This window comes from Perissodus microlepis, chromosome 23 (assembly GCF_051167445.1).
Source record: "Perissodus microlepis isolate ML-2025 ecotype Zambia chromosome 23, ASM5116744v1, whole genome shotgun sequence".
NCBI classification, from domain to species: Eukaryota; Metazoa; Chordata; class Actinopteri; order Cichliformes; family Cichlidae; genus Perissodus; species Perissodus microlepis.
In genome coordinates this window covers 5,104,190-5,126,220 of record NC_140482.1, presented here as the reverse complement: position 1 = coordinate 5,126,220, position 22,031 = coordinate 5,104,190, and the positions used below count along the sequence as shown (strand labels likewise).

Genomic DNA, 22,031 nt, shown 5'->3' with positions numbered 1-22,031 from the left:
TGTTGAGACATCAGATCTTTTATCCTTGAAATATTCTTGAGGTGATAGTAAGCTGATTTTGTTATTGTCTTAATGTGTTTTTCTAAGTTTAGGTCTGCATCCATCACTACACCCAAATTTCTCACCTGGTTGGTGGTTTTTAGGTGTATAGATTGAAGTTCTCTGGTGACCATTAATGATATTTTGTATTTTACTTTTTTTTTTTTTAACTATATATTTATATATTTAAACTCTAAGTTTCACTCTGAGTTCTTGGCTGGCAAAGTTTAATCTCTTAGCTTTCTTAAAGAGTAATTTTACTCATGGCCTTATAGGCTTATGCCAGCGGGTGTATTAGTGTAGCACATGTCCCACAGTTAAACATGTGTGTCCTTGCAGAGGCATGTGTTCAACCCTACCCTGAACCATGAGTGCACAAGGCGTCAGAGACCCCACAGGGTAAATCCTGCAGACGCCATGTTTTTGTAGCCAAAAGCACTGATGTGAGATTGATGTTAGATTTCAGTGATTTTTGATTTGGTTCTTTTGACCTTTTCCAGAGTGTGACTCAGAACATTTGGCTGGAGACACCATAGTGTACATCCTGCAGACATCCAGGCTTAATCTCATAACTCTCTCAGCCTGCTGAGGCATCCTCAAGCAAAACACTGAATCCTTCACATCCCAGGGATACTGCACCGCTTAGATAAAGAGTTTCCTCCTCAGGGATCAAAAGTCCCACCGAAGAGCTACTAAACTCAGATACCAGTGGTGTCAGTGTTAAATTACTGTGAATCAAAAGCTCCCGATCTACTTAAACCAGTCATTTAAAACTAGAGTAGCCATCATCCATCCCTATGACCCAATATAAAAAATACACTCAGTCTGAAGTATCTATCTGTCACATTGCCTTATATAATCAACAAAGCCACCTCATCTAGCCAACTAAAATAAATCAGACACACTCAACCTGCTAAGAATGACACACCACAAATCCATCAGTGACAATAGCTGGCATCCTGCAGCCATTACAAATCCGGCCCACCTAAAGTGACTCAAATGACTTCTAACCGTTGATGGACCAAAAAGGCCAAAAGTAACCAGAGCAGGCTACTGTTGTAGCACTAATCTGGCGCACTCATGGCATCATACTTTTCTATAAACCTCATAAAATGAATGCTGCCAGGTCTCCCGATATAAATACCCCACAAATCCGCAGCACCTGATCGGCGCTGTCCCCTCTGTCACGTATCCAAAATAATCACTCAAATCCAGTGAGTCCAAAGGACGGCATTCCCCGGAGATACCCGCGGACAATCGCTTAAATTCAGAATGTCCTGGGACACTCATTCCTCTAAAAATAACGCAAAGCCAGTACACTGGAGTTTTGTGCGCGCTTGTCAGGCATCTGAAAATGGAAACCCAGATTGGCCTACTGTATCCACTCTGATATCAGGACTGCAGTTTGGATTTTATACAAAGCGCTTGTCTGTGTCTGAAACACAGAAGTGAATTCATCTTCATATTTTAAGATTAAAAGCAGCTGGGACACTTTAGTGACTGTTCCTTTCTTACTCCACACATTCGCCCCTGCTCTGTTTATCCCTCCACAAACACACGGGTGTTTTAAGATTTGTCTCATAATCTCCTCTTAGCAATGCCAATAAAACCTAAAATTATCCCACTTTTTGCTTCTCTTCGAGCGCCTCGCGAGGGAAGGTGAGAGCTAAATGGCGGAGGAGCTGCTTAGATTACAAGGGAAATTTAGGAAAGATGATGACTAAACAATCATGTACCGCCAGAATACAGACCTTCTTCGTGGCTTCGCTTTTCTTATGTGCTCATACATTAAACAGTGTTTATCTTTGTTGCAGACAAATGGGATTCGGGGCCAAAAACAAGGCCTGTAGTTTATATTTCCAGAAAACACAGAAAGGAAGCGACAGCTACTTTTCAGAATGGGACCCTCATTTCGGCGGGAGTGCACTGAGTCACAGAAACTAGTGAAAGCGCTGATGTCGCCACTGATGTTGTTGTTGTTACTGTTGCTAATGTTACTTGGCACTAAAATATCCTCTATCAGTCTGCCTCCTCGTCCTCCTCTCTTCTCTTCCTTTTTTAGGGAACAATCAAACATTTTGCAGACATGGTAGAAGTTTCTTAAGCACTGGTTTTAGGTAAGACCTGCAAACATCCTTGATATTACAATGACGTGATTCAGTTTAATTTAGTTTTATTTATATAGCAATAAATAAGAAAAAAAAGTCAAATCGAGGTGCTTTATATTGTAAGATATATACCGTAGAATAATACAGAAAAAACTCCAACGGTCAGATGAGCAAGCACTTGGCGACAGTGGAGGGTAAAACTCAATTTTAACAGGAGGAAACCTCCAGCAGAACCAGGCTCCAAGAGGGGCGGCCATCTGCCTCAATGCATTGGTGGTTAGGGGAAGGAGACAGGACAATAGACACGCTGTCGCAGACAGTGAGAGATTATTAATAATTAATGATTCAATGCAGAGCGATTTAATAAACACACAGAGAGTGAAGAGGAAACACTCAGTATGTCAGATGTCTTCTGTGTTTTTAGGTGCTTAGCTTATTGCTATTCTTTTTAGGTGAAAGAATAGCAATAAGCTAGCAATAAGCCATCCCCACACCCACCTGTGTGAGTCTGAAACCCAACAAGCAGCAAGCTGAGGGAAAAAGATGCATCTTGACATGTAGTTAATTGACCCAATAGTTCAACAAAAGAAGTCTGTGATCCAGTTTTGAAAAAATCTATTATTACCAATGATTACAGGTAGTACGTGCCATACTTCCCACAAGCATAGCTAAATGTTCTTATCACTGGGCGTCATTAGCGCTCTGTGGGTGTTGTTTCCACTGGTACAATATCGTGTCTTCACATGGAGTCTATAAAAAGACTCTATTCACAAAGGCCTCTTCAAAAGTATAGCAGACCTGACTGAACAGCTCTCTGACAGGGGTTCTCTGAAAAGACTTCACTGTAATTTAGATGCCACAGCGTCTGTCTTTTACTTTCATGCTAATGAAGTGATGCATGATACGTACGAGCCCGCTGAAGCAGAGGCTTAGCTGTGTGGCAGGAAATGTGGGCTGACTCTTCAAACCTCCCCAGCGACTCCCTGCACTCTAAAGCCTCACACTGCACATGTGATGTGCATGACGGATTTATATTTCACTTAATATCACAAGGATCTCTGCTGTTTAGGTCACACGCTCAGAGTATGTGCTTGTCGAAGGTCATGCACCTCTGGGACTCTGGGATCCACTTAAAAAAAGGGGCCCAGGTGCTGCAGTTGAAATGTTCTCTTTAGTTTTAGGACAGTCTGTTCATTCCCCCCCCCCATGATCCAAAAGTGAGGACCGCTCTGGTTTGACGCAGAACAGATGAAATAAATGATTGGCTGCGGTTATTTAAAGTATTTTCATATGATGATGAACTCATCCGAAATGCTCTGATTGGCTGTTGCAATCAATATAGTGGATTGCGATTGGATGCTGGGGTGTCTAAAGGGGTTTGTGTCCATCTGATGTACAGACGTGTTGGACCGGAGCAGTGGAAAAATAACTGCTCTATTTATAAAGGCCCATTTAACGGCAGAGGGTCATCTGTGCCCCTCAGAGGAAAAGAGTCAGTCTGTCTCCATCACAAGATCACATCAGGACTCGTGGAAAGAAGAGAAAAGCTGTGTTTCAAGTTGACAACCAATCAATTTTAACCACATATTAAACTGGGAATAATATAACCAGAAGCTGTTTTCACCTAAACCTCTGTTCTTCTTTTATATAAGCAAAACATTTCTACCGTTAAAAGCCTTGCAGAATAATAGATTTAAGAGTCATTAAATCATTTATTTTTAAAAACTTTTTCTAAAGTCTCTGGGTTTAAAAAATGCAGAAGAATCAAAAGTGTACAAGGAAACCTCTGTGGTTGCAAAGACTGAAACAACCACACACTGACTAGAGATGGACCGATCCGATATTACGTATCGGTATCGGTCCCAAATTACTGGATCGGATATCGGCGAGAAATAAAAAATGTAATCCGATCCATTAAATATCAAAAAAGCACCCCACAAAACTTGCTACACGGCGTAACTCGGCTCATAACCGTAGCACGTGATAGAGCGGCTGTGTGTATTTGTAGCCTTGCTAGCAATCCAGCATTTCATCTCCGAGGAAGTTTTCCCAGAGAGAAGTAAAGCAAGTGTGTAAGTTCATCTCTGAATGTTTGTAAAGCATTCCCACGTTAAGCTTAACAACCGATATATGGAGCGACTGCCTCTCTCTCTCTCTCTCCCCTACTGCTACTTCAATGTGAAACTGCTTAATGATCAGCTGATCGGCTTTTCTGTCGGGAGTCCGTCTCTCTTCTTTGTTTTTGGCCCACTTCTCACCAGAAAGAGGAAACCAGCGGCTGAACAACAGCAGCACTATTAAGCTTGATAAGCTGTTGTTAGAATTTATTTAATATTACTTTCTACACCAGGATCTTTTTCTACGTAGCTGACGGCTGGTAACTGTGCAGGGGCGGATCTAGCAAAGTTTAGCCAGGGGGACCGATAGGGCATGAACAGGGAAAAGGGGGCACAAAGACATACTTTTCTTTCTTATTCTCATTTAAAATGTCTAGCTTTTAATAAATAATTATCTGACTCTTACACCCAAAGTTTTAATCTGATGTAAAATATGTAGAAGTCCATTACTGTATATAGTAACTGTTAAGTCTAATATACCCTAGTAAGCTATAGTACTTTTTCCTTTGGGAAAGTACCATCTGTGAATTCTGCAATTCTGTTGAAGAAAGATGTTGAATCTATTTAATTATTCTTGAAAAATAATTTATTTCTGTGCATTTTTCCACACTGCATCAAATTAAATTTGATTACATCGATTAAGCATCATGAGGTGGAGGGTGGGGGGTGGTTCCCTATTTGTTTTTGCTGGGAGCTTGCAACCCTATTAGTTAGGTTGCTTAATATTTCTGCTAAGTACTCTTTAAAATACCAGAATAGGGAGGATGGAGTAGGTTTAAGTTTATTAGATTGATCAGTGTTGCTGAACTATGAAATATTTTGGGCGCAGTGTATTTTTTACATACAGGTATAACAGAATAGCTTTAGTGTTGTTATTTATTTAAACTTGAGTATAAACTTATACAAAATGCAGCAAGATATTAAAAAAAAACGTTTTATTGATTAAAAAACACACTATATCGGATTCATATCGGTATCTGCAGATATCCAAATTTATGGTATCGGTATCGGACATAAAAAAGTGGTATCGTGCCATCTCTAACACTGACACAAAGTGACAACATGAAACAAAAGCTTGTAAATGTTATTAATATGATTTAAACCTACTGGTTTCTCATTGTGAGAAGTGGACGTGGTTTTATACCAATTTATTCAGCTACTCACATAAATCCTGTTTGTGTAAATGTATAATTTATCCAGTATTAAAATCATAATACCTTATAGGTTCTTCATGTTTTCAGCAGCTGTTTGTACTGCATGCATGTGTAATGTAATGGCGCCACCCTGTGGACAACTGCGGCACTGTTAGAGCATCACTCTTTAGAGCTTTGTGTATTCTTATTAAAAGCTTTGTTGTCTTTGCAGTTATGAGGAAAGATATTAAGTCCTTATGTTGCAAAACATCAGCAGTAACCGAGCATTTGTCAAACTGTGAGTGCGTTTATGTCATCTTCAAAGCTACATTAATATTAACAGTCACACAGTGGAACAGCTGTGGAAACTGAAAACAGTGCAGGATGCTCAGCTGGCACCTTTTCTACTAGATCAGTAAACAAACCCGGGAAGATTTTTACAACTGCACATATTTTTTCTCAAGCTAGAAAAAGTTTGACAACCCAATTTAAGGTTGGGGTTTTTTTTGGTTTGTTTTGTTTTGTTTTCATGGTATTTTTGATAAGCGATACGTGATATTGCTGTTGCTTCTTGTGGTTTTGGCTGACACAATGAGCTGTGCAAATGTTCACAAACGGTGACCCATCATGTTGAATTCACATTATGTGAACACATTTTAATCTGATAAATAGTTATGGAGATAAAAGTACTTCTAAAACTCTAAATGCTACTTAAAAAATACTTCAAACAGCAGGATTCAGTATTGGGAAAAAAAAACATCAAAAGCAAAAACTCTAAAAGTGCCGATGACATTTAACCTTGGAGCCATTTCCTGTGACGCATGTTCAGTAATAGCTTTTCAAGATGTTATCAACTGACCAAATGTGATGTGCATGTGCAGTTTACTACATAGGACGGACTGCTTTTTCTCCTGAGGTCTCGATACAAACTCAAAGGTTGTGTAACTGAGTAAACTTAGACACTGGAGACCAAATTCTTCTTCACTTTGCCTTCCATGCCAACTGATATACTTGAAATTTGGGGATAATTGTATTGCACAAGGCACTGGAAATAATGGTTTTAGGATTGCAACAGTCATTTTGTCAAATCCTGCTTAACGTTTCTGCAAAAAGCAGAGTTTTGGTCCCACACCAGCTGCATGTAAACACAGTTAAACGAAGTAACAAGTTTAAGTACAAAAAACAAAAGCAAAAACAAACTGTCAATGCTCTGTGATGTGAAACCCACACACTGAAACCAGTATATACAGGTACCTGTTAACCACAAGTGAGAAGTGACATTTTTTACCAAGTAATACTTTTCTACTCAAACGACTACAGGAAGGATTCTCACAGTATGCACACAGAGATGTTTATTTGTCTTAAATACACATAAAATACATCTGATCATCAAACTGGAAAAAGTCCTGACATTCCTAACATGCTCAAAAAAAGGAAATGACAAGATAATCATGTTTCACTGATATGGCTCAGAACAGGTAGTTATCAAAGAGCTGCAAGGACTGGTATAATGTAGTCGCTTCCTTTGTTATGTGTTTTGAGATAATTGTAGCCTGCACACTGTAAACTACATTACAGTAGTTAAGTATAAAAGAAATAATAGCATGTATGACCTTTTCTAAGTTAGAATGAGACCGGAATTAACACATTTGACATACCTGTCAAAGCTGAATAAAAGAGGACTGGAGAATTTTAAAGCACCTGTGGTGGTCTGTGGCTTGACAAACCTGAGAGCTAACAGGTGTCTAACCTAGATTACCTCTTGGTTTTCAGCCCCTTTGCAGACATTTTTGGGTACAAACCCCAGATTAAAGGAAACATCAATAGTGCTGGGCAGAGAATGTGTAACTACAATTATTTTAGTTTTAGAAAATGTATTAGGTCCTATTATCATAGTAGGCCAGACAAAACCTAATATGAGAGCCATCACTAGCTCAAAGGCTTAAAGTGATGGCTCCAAGCTATATCAGCACAGAATTTGTCCAAAGTGCAGCATGTAGATCATAAATAAAAGTGGACCCAAAACAGACCCCTGTGGAACTCCACAAGAAGTAGCAGCACAGGAACATGAGGCATGAGGCACCACATCACTGATGCCAGCACTGCTTCTCAGACATGTGAAGAAAATATTTTGGTCCACAGTATCAAAGGCTAAACTGAAGTCAAGAAAAATGAAAACAGAGAAGAACCCAGAGTCGGCCGCAAGCAGCAAACCTTTTGAGACCTTGACCTGAGAGTTTTCAGACCTACAATGAGAGCAAAGATCTGCTTTCTATTCATAAAATGAGTCTGCTAAATCAGCGGTACCCAACCTTTTTTGGACCATGGACTGGTTTATGTCCAACAATATTTTCATGGACAAGCCTTTAAGGTGTCGCGGATAAATACAACAAATAAAAACAGTACCGGTACCGGTAAAAGGAAGATTTATTCATAACACATGGGAAAAGACCCATGTGTCCCATAACAATAAAATCTGATAAAACCATAAATTTCACACTCGAGCCTCAACTCTCGCAGCCCGGTACCAAACTACTCATGGACCGGTACCGGTCCATTGGCCGGGGAATTTTGTGATTAAATTAATCACTTTCACACTTTACTATGGAAGGACCAACGACTGATTTTTATTGATGGATAGCCTTGGTTAGCGATGAACTGTGACAGACTGATGTTCCTCGCTTCCCTAGTTATGGCAGAAGCAATTAATTTGCCCTTTTGCACTTCCTCTTGGCCGTTCTGCATTTCCTCTTCAAAATTCTTAATTCCTCATTGACATTCCTCCAGAATGGGGATATCAAAACCAAAATGCTTGTTAAATGATTGAAAACGTGCTTACAAGCTCGTCTGTGGTGAAGTTGTGTTCGCTGTTGCTGAGATAAATGTAACATAACAAAAATGAGAATCGAATTTAGTGAACAAGAGCAAATCATTGCAGATGATTTTGGGGTTTTGAGAAATAACTGGAATCTGGAAAGAGTGACATCATCCACACACACATCAGGAGATCACCAACTCAAATGTGTTCCCATCTTCATGGGCGAACATGCTTCCCCTGTTGCGTCTGATTAAAAGACTCTAAAGGTTCGATGAAATCAGAGCCAGATTCAGATGATGAAAGGAAACACAGATTGGCATTGAAATCTCTGAATAAGCACTATCATAGTTTGTCATGATAAACCTGATCTGAAAATCCCCGCAGCAAACCAGAAGTCATCTGTATATTTACTTTAAAAACAACAACAACAACAATACATTCAAATGAGTTTGTCACACAGTGAAAAATTGTGTTTTTATGTTTTGTTGTTTTGGACCATACTGTGTATTGGTACATGGTGTTGATTTTATTTGCATGATTTTATTGTGATATTTATATTGCACGTTTGTTTATTGATATTTATATTGAGTGTTTTAGTGTTGTTGCATAATATTCTTTTAATCCACTGTGGACTGGCTGTGCATGGGACAAATTAGCTGATAGGGATCACCTGCTGAGGCATGGGTGTGTCCAGAGGTGGCCTATCAGCTGTGTAAAGAAGTTTAAAAGCAGGCTAACTGAGCACTAGAGGAGGAATGCTAGACGGCCAGCGTGACATGGCGACAGTAGGAGACAACGCGTGTGATTGGTAGCAGGGCAGAGGTTTACCCCTATTATACCCCCTGATATAATATTACTATTATATCAGGGGGGTTTAGTGAATGTAGAAAATGGTAGTTTTATGGGTTTTAGAATAGTTTTATTTAGTTTTAGTAGATTTTAAGGGTGTTTTTATTTGTGCTTTCTGGCTGGGAAATAAACTGTTTCCGATCAGACCTGCTTCATCTCTGTGCCCTTGGTATCTGACTCGCTTGCTCCCCCTTGGATTTTAAAGAATCTTTCTTTTTAGCATGACATTCTGGCGGGACCACTTTAGTGTCTGCGTGTTACAAGTATACAACAAAACATGTAAAAATACAGGATGGCAACATCCTTGCAGCTAGGAAAACAATCTGTGGATGCTTCGTGATTGCACTGAACTTCTTTGCATTTGCCAAGTAGTTGCAGTGAAAAAGTGGCTGCTCAGAGGTTGAGTGTGCAGTACAATCTCTGTATGAACACTTTTGATTGCAAGGCAATTGTAAGTCACAAGTCACAATTGTGACTTGGTTCCAACTTAATACCAAGTAAGCACCACTTGCCACCTCCAACATCTTACTGCACATGCTAAAGGACCTGAGCTTCTCCAAGAAACAGTCCTGTCGCCCACTTCTTGTACACAACATCACTGTTGGTCCTTGAATCAAGTTTGTCATTTGTGAGTAAAAGTTAACAATAAGTACGTGTAGCTGGCCACTGTTTCCAGATCCTCACCCGTGGTATTAATGGGCTTTGTTTTTTTCCTCCAGTAGTTTACCACCATCTGTTTGCCTCGTTGACATTCAGAAGTAGGTGACTAAAACCACCACAGTGTCATCAGAGAACTTCTGCAGGTGGCGTGTTATGCCGGAAATTTGAGGTTTACAGACTAAACGAGAATGAGACCAGTACCATCCTCTGTGATGCCCCAGTAAAGCTAACTAAGCACACCAGACAGGGAAGCCCACATTTGTACAAACTGAGGCCTCTCTCACTGACAGTTAGTAACTCAGGAGACAGTAGATGTGGTGACACCAATCCTGAGCAGTAAAAGTGGTTAGATGGTACATAAGGCAGTAGAAACACCCCCAAAACAAGTTCCTCACAATGGTGCCAGCAACATCATGCAGGTGAGAGTGAGCACAGGTAAATAACAGCATCATCCACCCCCATAAGATGCTGGTAGGCAAACTGATGGGACACCAAAATGACCTTAAATTTAAAAACAAAATTCCATAACTTTATTTAACATATTAAAACACTTTTTTTTAGTTTATAACATCATAATGGGATATTCAATTTCATCTCTAGTTTCATTTCATTTAATTTCCTTACAGAGTGATAATTAAAAATCTAAATTTATCACCCAAATTAGGACAGGACAGGACCTCTTGAACATCTCTAACTGGAGATCGCAGATTATATTTAAATATCTTTGCTGAGGCAAGAAAACTTAAAAAGCACAGTCTTTGTTCTAAGTGTCACATTTGCTTTGTTCTTTATCTATGAAAGCAGACGAGGGCTCTTGTATCACGCACATGTCAGGGCTCTAGAGTGCGACCAATTTGGTCGCAAATACGACCAAATTTTTCAGTGGTGCGACTAAAAAAAAATATTTGGTTGCACCTGTGCGACCAACTGTTCGGGTAGCAAAAAAAAAAAAAAATCTGCAACCTTCCCTGTGGTCAACAACAGACACACATTTTGCCCCTATCGTGGACTAAACCAATCAGAGATAGTAAGGGGCGGGACCTCTCTGATTGGCCGTGGTCCAGTTGAAAGTGCAGGTGGAAGTGGGAGGTGAGTAGCTTGAATAAAGCGATATCAATTCATTAAATCCTGAATCGACTTTTAAATATAACTGTGTTTTGCCAGAAACGCCAGATTCTCAGATTAAAGCTCACAAAAACATTTCAACAACAACCAAACAGCAAATGAGAGCAGGTACACGGATTCCACACAAAGACGTAAACACAGAGCGGACCCGACGCATCAGAATTAACTTTGTCTTTCTCGGCTTTCTCACCCGACGGCCCGTAGACGGACACGCTGTCGGAGCTTAGCGATTCTGATGCGTCGGGTCCGCGCTGTGATTACGTCTTTTTGCGCTGATTCTGAGCTGCAGGTTTTGCCTCTCTCCAACCAAAATTCACCGAGCCAGCAGCAAAAGAAGCAGCAAACTGCGCTTCACATTTGATCAATGTCGTCATGAATTTTGCTGTTTTGCTTCCACGACAATTAAAATCACACTCCATGCACAGCTAGCTCTCTCTCTGTCTCTCTCTGTACTTCAAGAACAGTTTCCCGTCTCCGATCTCTGTTTTCTGTATTATTCATTCGCTTATTACCCACCAGTCTACCGTTGTTTACAGCGCTGTCGGCTGCTGTCTTTTTCTTTTCTTTTTCTTTTTTTCACTTAAATGACCTCGGACAAGAAAGCCTATTTTTCTGTTGTTCAATACTGAAGAAATTTAAACTTTATATGCAGAACATTGTAGAATATTTTTAAGGTTATCTGCTATAAAAAGCCATACCAGGAAAATCTCCTTCATGTTTTTCTGTGTTTTATTCTTAGTTACTTTCACACAAAGGCATCTGCTGTGATGTTCACAATTCTGATGAAGTCAGTACTGATAAGTGATCAGAATTATAATATTTCTGACTGTCTGAGGCTAAGTTGAATCAAATCGGGACTTTGAAAACCGGAAACGAATGGATTATAGAAATCAGTGATGATACCCAGCCCTAGTGAGCAGCCTAGGCACGACAGAAGTGGATGTAGCTGTAATAGGAAAAGAACTATTGCTAACTTTTCTGTTAAGTTAAGGCCTGATCCTTCTGAAATTCATAGCCAGTGCTCTGACACGGTGTCATCAATCTTTGAATGCTGAAAAAGCACAGTGTATCCAGAAAAACACATTATATTATATAAATTATTATAAAATTTGTGTGCGCCTAACTTTTGTGCCGGTACGCCTAACTTTTTAAAGTTAGGCGTACCGGTAGGCCCATGGCAAAAAGTTAGTCTAGAGCCCTGCATGTGATGATACCATGCTCTGACAGGAAACAGCCTCTAAAATGGAAAGCGGCTGTTAGTTGAATGTGATGAGAACTGTGAAGAAGAAGATGGCTTCTGCTGCCACCATCGCTGTGTTTCTGCTCTGCTGCTTCATCACTGCCTCCACAGGTACGCTACACTTCATCTCTGTATGCTGTCAGGTGTAATTTTTGCAGACTGAATAATGTTTTAACACATCACAGACACTTGATCTGTTGTTATGTAGCATGCAGTGTTTTATTACTGCACTGCATGAGTAATTCTACTTATTTTTAAAATATCAGTCTTTACATAAAGACATTCGATTCCATAAAAAATACATTTACATGTTGAGTAACATAATCCATGTAGTTTATAGTCAACCACACACAGTGTTCCTCTGCTTCACCTCCATGTGTGGAATCTATAAGTCATGAACTGCATCACTTCACTTCTTCTTAGTTTTACTTTGAATGTTTTGATTATGCAGGTGTAAAATTTTGGCATTTTTCAGGAAACACATTTTCATGCAGGAGTTACAGGGAAGTGGTAATGGTCGTTGGCAGGCATTCAGAGGCCTCAGTGGTTCGCACTGTTGAGTACCACTTGTGGTTAAGATCATTAAGGGGCGGGTTAAGAAGAACAAACTGAAGTCATCATGTTTAGCTTACGTTTAAATGTGCATGGTGGTCAGAAGAGAAACAACAATAAGATGCTGCTGAAACAGCAAGGTTTGACTTTGTATGTATTCATTATTTTATTACATAAGATGGAAAATAATCCCGAGTGTAAAACAAAATAAACCGAGTTGTTAATTTAGCCACACTTGACTGCTGTTGGCAATCATTCTCTTTTTCTCGTGTTTTAAAGTTAAGCTCGATAATAAGTTGAGATGTTTACAAAACACTCAAAGCCTCGACCCACTGATTAAAAATATGAAATATGTTTAAGAATCATAATTCTGCTATTATAAATGTTTTTACTGATTTGTATTAGTTCTTAATGTTGTGTTCATTAATTGTCACCACACACAAAATGAAAAAGAACAAAAACATTCATATATTCTGGCTGAACTTTACACTGGAAAAACCAAAACCAAAACCAAAACGAATAAAACAAAATACACCCACAAACAAGCATTGGATAATTAAACAATCAAACCTTGGGACAATTGTATGTTCTTTATAGGACTGTTTTGTTGTTGAACTCTAAGCCTTCAAATAATCCACAAATTGTGGTTTTTTTCCCCACAGAATGAAAACATTTGTATGATCAAATGGTTTGTGGATGGTAAACAGTTGGCAGAAAAAGACAAGATGCTGACGAGAGTAGGCAAAGACGTGGTAAACGCCCATTTCTCTTGCAATATTTCTAACACCATCGGCTCTGAGATCAGTCTGCCTGTTCAACAAATCTGCTATAAGCCCGGTAAGTATTACTTACTTGCTATCAGCTGTACAAATGTTCAAATTTGCCTTTTTCAAATCTTCATGAACTGAAGTAGTCATTGTATTGAGCTCATATCATATTAAGATTCTTTTCTTCTTCTCTTGTTTTATTCCTGAAGTTTTTCCCTGAAACAATGACAGAAATCTGGCTTTTACTGGGTTGTGGAGCAGGTATGTTGTGTCTTCTGTGTAATCCTTACATTTTAACATGTGTGGCATTGCTGAAATGCAGAGCAATTAAGCTTGAAGCAATGAACACAGGATTCAAATACATAAACTCTTTACTTTACATGTCTAATACAATTAATTTTCATCCTCATCAGTTACTCTTCTGGTCATCCTAATTGTCATCATTTGTTGTGTCAGCACCAGACCAAAAGAGCAAACGGTGCTGCCAAACGGTGAGAATTTATTTGTTTATTTTTAGTTATTTTAAAACCACTGCATATAATATGTTAGTTACTTAAGAAGCTTCATTTCAGTCTAAACTTCTGAAAGGTTACTTGTGGAGCTCCCCAAGGTGCAGTGCTAGGACCACTATATTTATATTTAGACTTAAGGTAGCAGGTTAAAACATTTCAGACTGCAGATGATTTAAATATATTTTGAAAATATTGTTAAATTATGGACGAGGCATCTAAACCTGATCTTTCAAAAAAGCCATGCTGCAAATGGAAGCAATGCTCTTACTTATTTAAAATGATAACACTTAACTGGAGGCTTTTTTAAATTTTACTGACATAATGATTGAGCGGCCTAAAACTGCAGGGTCGCATAGCTACAGAAATCACCTCTGTCGTGTCACATAGGATGGGTGTGGGTGTCGGGGTCTGATCCAAATTCCACATGAACCATGTAACTCCAGCACACCACAACGTTGTCTTAGTTGTGTATGTTTACTGCAAAGGAGATCAAATTATTTTTATTTATCATTTTGGGCCGACTCCCAAAACCTCTTCAGTGATTCCCTTTAAAAATGTCAAACCTAAAATGACACAACTGTATATTTCTGGATTTATAATTCATTTATTATTACAGAGGGTTCTGCTGCTGACACACAGTCTGACAATGCGTCCAATCAAAGGCTCTTGACCTTCATGAGGATATATATGAATCTCCAGTAAGTGTTCCTCAACCTCACCATTACCTCAGGCTCCTTCTCCATCAGAGAGGTGATGCTCTGGGTATTTAAAGCCAGTGTTACCAGCCGGAGATCGGACCAGAGCCTCCACCCCAAACTGCTGCCGAACACCTGCAATAGCTCCTGTTGGTGGTCGGTCCACCAGAGATTAATTTTAATAATAATTTCTAATTTAACAGTCATTTTATTTTTTTAACACAAATTTTTGAATATGATGGCACATAAAGGTCTTTAAATGTATGAAATGTGTATGTATGTCTGTATATTATTAAGTGACCTGTAGTTACTGACAGTGATTGATTTACATCTTAAGATGTATGTTTTATCTTTGTTTTAATTAAGTTAAATTAAGTTAAATCATTGTTACTTTTTCTGACATTAAACATAAGTAAACAAGTAATAAAACACAGATTTAGATTTTTTTTTTTATGCAAAAAAAATGGATAATTACAAGTGTGCCTAATTTAGCAGTTTCTGTCTATTTTAAAATGTAAACTGTGACGTGTATATAAATAAAATGAATGGGTACACACAAAATCCAAATAAGATTTTGAAATCCATAATAATCTGTTTTAAGCAGGAATAAATAAGTTAATGTTTCAACTCATTGTTGGGTGTCTTCCTCTCTTGTACTCACATGTATTAGAATTGTTACATAGGACATTTTTGTCAGCCTCAAAAAGGCAGTTTCGGACGCCCTTTCTCACTTCCGGCCATACCACCCTGAACACGCCCGATCTCATCTGAGCTCGGAAGCTAAGCAGGGTCGGGCCTGGTCAGTACTTGGATGGGAGACCACCTGGGAATACCAGGTGCTGTAAGCTTTTGCACTTCTACATACAAACTGCAGAGGGCAAAGCTACTCACTCCCTACCTCAATAACAATCATTAGTACTCAGTTGGTATTCTTCATGATAACATTTTCTGCATCAATGTCCAAACAGGAGTACTTAAAAGTTTCAGTGACAACATGATGCAGAGTTTGAGCTCTGACTCACGTTCAGTTTATCTCAATAACCCATTAATCTTGCTTCATGGGACACCCCGAATCTCCTGAAATTAAGAATGCATACTTTACTGGCCACATTACACTCACAGAGGTGTTTATTTTCAATTATTTAAAATAAAATACACTTTTAATTTTACAAAATAATGATGGAATATTAATTTTCTTTGCTTGACAGTGAAAGGAAAAACACAGACAAAAAGGACGCTGTAGCAGTAACAAGAAAAATCAGTTTGTATTATCAGATTTTAAGAGGAAGTCATTTCAGAAAAACATACATTTATATTTTATGTCTAAATTACAAATTATCACCCAAATTAGGACAGTTTGTATTTGAGTTTTCGGTTACCTCTTGAACATCTCTAACTGGAGATTATATTTAAATATATTTGCTGAAGCAAGAAAACTAAAAAAGCAAAGTCTTTGTTCTAAGTGTTACACTTACTTTGTTCTTTATCTGTGAAAGTAGACGAGGCCTCTTGGATCACTTCCCTTCAAAACCATACATGCGCACGCACGTAAAGATGATGATACCATGCTCTGACAGGAAACAACCTCTAAAATGGAAAGCGGCTGTTAGCTGAATGTGATGACAACAGTGAAGAAGAAGATGGCTTCTGCTGCCACCATCGCTGTGTTTCTGCTCTGCTGCTTCATCACTGCCTCCACAGGTAAGCTACTTCATCTCTTTATGCTGTCAGGTGTAGTTTTTGGTAACCTGTATAAGCAATTAGCTTTAAAATCCAAAGTTAATGGCTTTAATTTCAAGTGTTAAATGTCAAAGTTCAAATGTTTTTGAAAGATAAAATCATTTATAAGTCTTTAGCTGCACACTGAATAATTTTTTAACACATCACAGACACTTGATCTGTTGTTATGTAGCATGCAGTCCTCTTTTTCTGTATGAAGCTCCCACTAAAAAGCTCCCACGTAAAAATGCCTTCATTTAATTGTAGTTGATGAACTAAAGCATAAATATAATCATTTTATTTAAAAACTTAGATTCAATTTCATCTCGTTAATTGTTTGTTATTCTGCGCTGTCATTTACCATCATTAACAGTTTGTTTCGTACTTATGAAATGCAAATTTGGCTTCATTCCTCAATAGAGGACTCAGAAACTGAACAGTGCTGACTAAAAAGAAAAACTAGTTTGTCTTCACTGGACTGGACTTAATTAAAGTTATCACTGTCTTTACATAAAGACTTTCAAATTAAAAAAAATAATTTAAATGATGAGTAACAAAATCCACGTAGGTTGAAGTCAACCACACACAGAGTGGGGCGCAGCGCTGCAGCGCTTCACCCCCATCTGTGGAATCTATAAGTCATAAACTGCATCACTTCACTTCTTCTTAGTTTTACTTTGAATGTTTTGATTATTTCAGCACTATTTACAGGAATAAGTGATCTTCACACGATGCCAGTGATGCCTTTTGACAGTTTTCTTTGCAGGTCATGCATCATGTTGACTGGTTGTGTTTGAATTTTACAATCTTTACAATTTTCACAAAAAAAAAAAAGAAAAAGACATTCTCACATGACAGTTATAAAGATAAATGCCTTTTTGTCTTTTCTGCAACTGTAAAGTTGTGAGAGGCATTTTTTAGGAAAGGCATGCAAGAGTCACAGGGAAGTGGTAACGGTCACGGGCAGACGTTCAGAGCTCTCTGGGTTAGAGTCTTGAGAACCGCTTGTGGTTAAGATGGAGAGAAACAGAAAACTTATGGTTAAAATTTTAAAAGATAATGCGTTTTCTCTTCCTTTTTTGCTACATGAAAGGTGTGGGGCAATTACCCACGAGTCACTTTGTGACTGCCTCTGAACAAAGGCACTCAACCAGCTTTGACTAGTGTCTCAAAATTAGTGATAACAAGAAGCTTATTTTCTTGTTATCACTTTGGAGAATATTAATGTTGTGACTCTTGAGCAGACGACTGATATAACCTCTGATTTCCTGTGGGTTCCCTTAATAGAAAATGAAACTGTCAAGTTGTTCAGTGATTGCAAAATCCATTTTACTGAGTACGTCTAATTGTCTTCTCAGTGTCTCATAATCATGAAGAAATGCCATATGCCTTAAAAAATATTATCTGGTGCTCACAACTGACGACAAACTAAAGTTAGGTTTAGTTTATGTTTAAATGTGCACGGTGGTCTGAAGAGAAACAACAGGATATGAGATAACAATCATTGAGCCTCAGTGATCTGTCCGATCATAGACATTTGTCAGCTACACAGCGAGTGTATAAACTGGTTGGGCGCACGCACAAATGTAGCAGATTAAAAGAACTCAACCTACACAGAGATCAATCTAAAACATGATCATCTTCTACAGTAGTCGACTTTTATTGCGAAGACCAAAAAAGACAAAAACCTTATTCTGAAATGTCAGCTGATTGTCAGTGATTTATCAAATTAAAACAATGTATCGAACATCTCCTGATGGGTTTTAGTAATTTCTTACAAAAAAGCCACTCAGAGACATTTGGACATGCAGGAAATGTGTTTAATGCTGTGTACAAACTCATTAGTTTTGGTATATTTATGTTCACAGCCTGCTAATGTCCCCTCTAAGTTAGAAATATTTTACAATTTGCAAACAGAATGTAAATGTTAGAGCCTGATACTTTCTTTGTGCATCGTGATCTCTTTACAGCTACTTTGGAAATTTGTAATGTCCTTCAAATGTTATAAATTGACATACAATCATTCAGAGCCTTTCTAACATGGCTAATCTCTTTCTTCATCTTTCTGTTTCAAAGGCTCTCAGGATGATTGTGTGTACGCTGCAACAGGATCAAACTTCACTGTGCCACTTAGATATAAGTTGAAGGAATCAGACAACCTGAGATGGCTCAAGGACACAAGGATAATCTTTTATCGCAGACAGAAACAGGTGATCATAGGGAAAAATGATGATGTTGATTCAACTGGATCACTAAAGCTGACAAAACTGACCAAAGACAAGTCAGGACGATACAAACCAGAGGTTATCAATGAAGAGGGAATAAATGTGGGAGATTTACCAGGAGTGCCTTTGTGTGTATTAGGTAAGTAACAACACATTATACATACATTCATTTTGGTAATACAAATGTACTTTATAGCAAATGTTTTATCTGTTTCTATGTTAGTCACACATTTAACCCACAGAAAACTGCTGGCTCATTAATGTACTAAAGTTACTGTCTAATTTTGTCATGCAGTCTTATTACTTTTTTAATGTATTATCAGCAGTTCATATAATGTTGATATAATCAAATTTTCTTTACTCAGACCGTGTGCAGAAGCCCAAAGTGACGATGACGTGTACAGGCAATAAGACAAATGTCAGTTTTACTTGCAGCGTTGGTCAGGTGAGGACAATATTTCATGTTTTATTGATATTTCCATGTAGTGAGTTCTTCAAATAACTTATAATTAAGCTGCTGAAGAATCTGTGGACAAAGGTCTCATTTCACCTCCACTGAAACCAAGCAGTTGAACTGTGTTGACTGTAAAATGCAGCTGAAACAGCAAGATTTATGTGCACATATTATTTTAATATATAAAATGGGATACAGCTAATCTAATTTCAGCTGCATTCGGCTTCTGTTGGCAATCATTCTCTTTGCCTCATGTTTTAAAGTTTGATTAATTAAGTTGATAATGAGTTTTTTACAAAAGACTCAAAGACAACGACCCACTGATTAAAATGCTGAAATGTATTTAAGAATTTGTCTGTCAAATTATTAATTCCACAGTTAATTGTACAGAGTCACAACACACACAAAAAGAAAAATACTCTTATATTTTGAGCCGTGCACTGGAAAAACAAGAAAAACAAAATGAAACAAAAAAACTACACACACACACACACACACACACACACACACACACACACACACACACACACACACACACACACACACACACACACACACACACTCTAAAGCCTTCAACTAATCTACTAATTGTGTTTTCTCCCACAGAATGAGAAGATTGAATGGTTTATGGATGGTAAACAGTTGGCAGAAAAAGGGAAGACGGTGACGAGAGTAGCCAAAGACGTGGTAAACTCCCATTTCTCTTGCAGTGCTTCTAACCCCATCAGCTCTGAGATCAGTCTCCCTGTTCAACAAATCTGCTATAAGCCTGGTAAGTATTACTTGCTGTCAACTCTGCAAACGTTTAAATTTGCCTTTTTCCAAATGTTCGTGAGCTCATATCATAATAAGATTCTTTTCTTCTTCTCTTGTTTTATTCCTGAAGTTTTCTCTGAAACAATATTTGGAATTAGCATCTGGGTTTTAGTGGGTGGTGGAGCAGGTATGTTGTGTCTTCTGTGTAATCCTTACATTTTAACATGTGTGGCATTGCTGAAAAGCAGAGCAATTAAGCTTGAAGCAATGAACACAGGATTCAAATACATAAACTCTTTACTTTACATGTCTAATACAATTTATTTTCATCCTCATCAGGTATTGTTCTGATTTTGATCCTAATTGTCATCGTTTGTTGTATCCGGATCAGACGAAAAAAGCATGTGCGACTAAACGGTGAGTAAGTTATTTTAAAACCACTGCATATAATCTGTTAGTTACTTAAGAAGCTTCATTTCAGTCTAAACTTCTTAAAGGTTACCTGTGGAGCTCCCCAAGGTGCAGTGCTAGGACCACTATATTTATATTTAGACTTAAGTTACTTGTAATGGTAGCAGGTTAAAGACATTTCAAACTGCAGATGACTCAAATATATTTTGAAAATATTGTTAAATTGTGGACGAGGCATCTAAACCTGATCTTTCAAAAAGCCATGCTGCAAATGCAAGCAATGCTCTTACTTATTTAAGATGATAACACTTAACTGGAGCCTTTTTTAAAATTTTACTGACATAATGATTTAGCGGCCTAAAACTGCAGGGTCACATAGCCAGAGTCTGATCCAAACTCCACATGAACCATGTAACTCCGGCACACCACAACATTGTCTTAGTTGTGTATGTTTACTGCAAAGGAGATCAAATTATTTTTATTTATCTTTTTGTGTTTAGTTGACACAACCCCATCAAAGCCATTTTCTCAGTAATAGCAGGTTTTACCTTTTTTCTTACCAACACTTTAAGAGATGATGGTGTTTCTCCAGGTCTGATTTGTAATCTATGCTTATTTTAACAGATGAGAGGGAGCTTTATTTGCAGTGGAGCAGTCAAGAACAGGAACAGCCTGATTATTATGACCACCGCTACCTGCAGCAACTACCTGGCAATAACAGCAATATGGCTGAAAACAGCAACTCGCTGAGCAACATCCCGAAACCTGGCATCTGTACACACTGTGGTCTGAAGAGAGACGACTTGAAATAATGCAATCATCAGCATCCAGCCTCAGCTATAAGTCATTTATGTTTTTCAGCTTCGTGTTAAATGGATAAACTGGCTGCACACAACAAATTGGCAGATTAAAGGAAATGACCTCAAATACACAGTCTGAATAAATAATAATGAGCATGTGGTTGACATGAAGTGACTAAACCAGATGTACAAACCTTAATCTGAAATACCAGCTGATTATCAATAATTTATTGAACTAAAACACCATCAAAACATCTCCAGACTTTGTTGTTTTGTAAGTAGATTTAAAAAAAAAAAAAAAAAAGTTACCCAGAGAAAGTGGGACAGACAGGAAGTCAGACTGTTTACATCTTCTGTAGTAACTCAGGCCGTACAATGTGGGCGCCTTTGTAAAGAATGACTGTTTAATCTTTGTGTCAGTACATTAAGAGCTTTCTGCTCTCTTTGCTCCTTGTTTTGAAGGAAAATATACTCTTCTCGATGGGAAGAGTTCATGCTGTATATTTGCTGTGAGAGTGAAAGTTCAGGACTTGCGTATTTTCATGTGTTTTTTCTTCTTTCAGATTTAAAGATTCCCACAACTGTGCACTGGACAATATATTTGTTGCTGCTTCTGTACCACATGCAGGATGTATATAAAATCGATATAATCAAAGTTCAGATCATGTGCAGATGCTTGCAGTGATTAAAAAGTGCACGGGGAAGTCATAAGTCACATTTATAGTAGTAGAACGTGTGGGCCGACTCCCAAAACCCTTCCAGTGATTCTCTTCACTGTAAAACATCAAACTCCAGGTGTGATGTGAATTGTAAAATGTCTCAATTGTATATTTCTGGATTTATAATTCATTCATTATTACAGAGAGCTCTGCTGTTTATGACACACAGTCTGACATTGTGTCCAGTCAAAGACCCTCAGTAAGTTTTCCTCAACCTCACCATTACCTCACTCTGATTCTCCGTCAGAGAGGTGACGCTCTGGCTATTTAAAGCCAAAAAATATAAATTAGTCAGTATTTTGTGCAATAATTGTAATTACCAGTGTGCCTAT

At 38.2% G+C, this 22,031-nt stretch overlaps 1 protein-coding gene, 1 long non-coding RNA gene and 1 other non-coding gene across 3 annotated transcripts; all 3 read left to right on the top strand.

Moving 5' to 3' along the window:
* Positions 1-13,519: 13,519 nt before the first annotated feature.
* On the top strand, positions 13,520-14,921 carry LOC146360825 (uncharacterized). The gene is made up of 3 exons (XR_014799406.1): positions 13,520-13,669; positions 13,822-13,899; positions 14,537-14,921. It is a non-coding gene; the product is annotated as an uncharacterized LOC146360825 (long non-coding RNA).
* A 423-nt stretch (positions 14,922-15,344) lies between these two features.
* LOC146360824 (5S ribosomal RNA) lies at positions 15,345-15,463 on the top strand. The gene has a single exon (XR_014799551.1). It is a non-coding gene; the product is annotated as a 5S ribosomal RNA (ribosomal RNA).
* Positions 15,464-16,228: 765 nt separating this feature from the next.
* LOC146360823 (T-cell surface antigen CD2-like) lies at positions 16,229-21,635 on the top strand. The gene is made up of 7 exons (XM_084921729.1): positions 16,229-16,316; positions 18,411-18,698; positions 18,925-19,004; positions 19,620-19,785; positions 19,900-19,956; positions 20,109-20,186; positions 20,805-21,635. Exons 1-7 carry the CDS (start codon positions 16,235-16,237, stop codon positions 20,990-20,992), a joined length of 939 nt encoding a protein of 312 aa, XP_084777855.1. The 5' UTR covers positions 16,229-16,234; the 3' UTR covers positions 20,993-21,635.
* Positions 21,636-22,031: the final 396 nt, after the last annotated feature.

Coding starts and splice junctions, on each gene's coding strand:
- LOC146360823 (XM_084921729.1), top strand. CDS start 16,235: ATGACAACAGTGAAGAAGAAGATGGCTTCTGCTGCCACCATCGCTGTG. Junction 16,317..18,410: donor CTTCATCACTGCCTCCACAG/GTAAGCTACTTC, acceptor TCTGTTTCAAAG/GCTCTCAGGATGATTGTGTG. Junction 18,699..18,924: donor AGTGCCTTTGTGTGTATTAG/GTAAGTAACAAC, acceptor TTCTTTACTCAG/ACCGTGTGCAGAAGCCCAAA.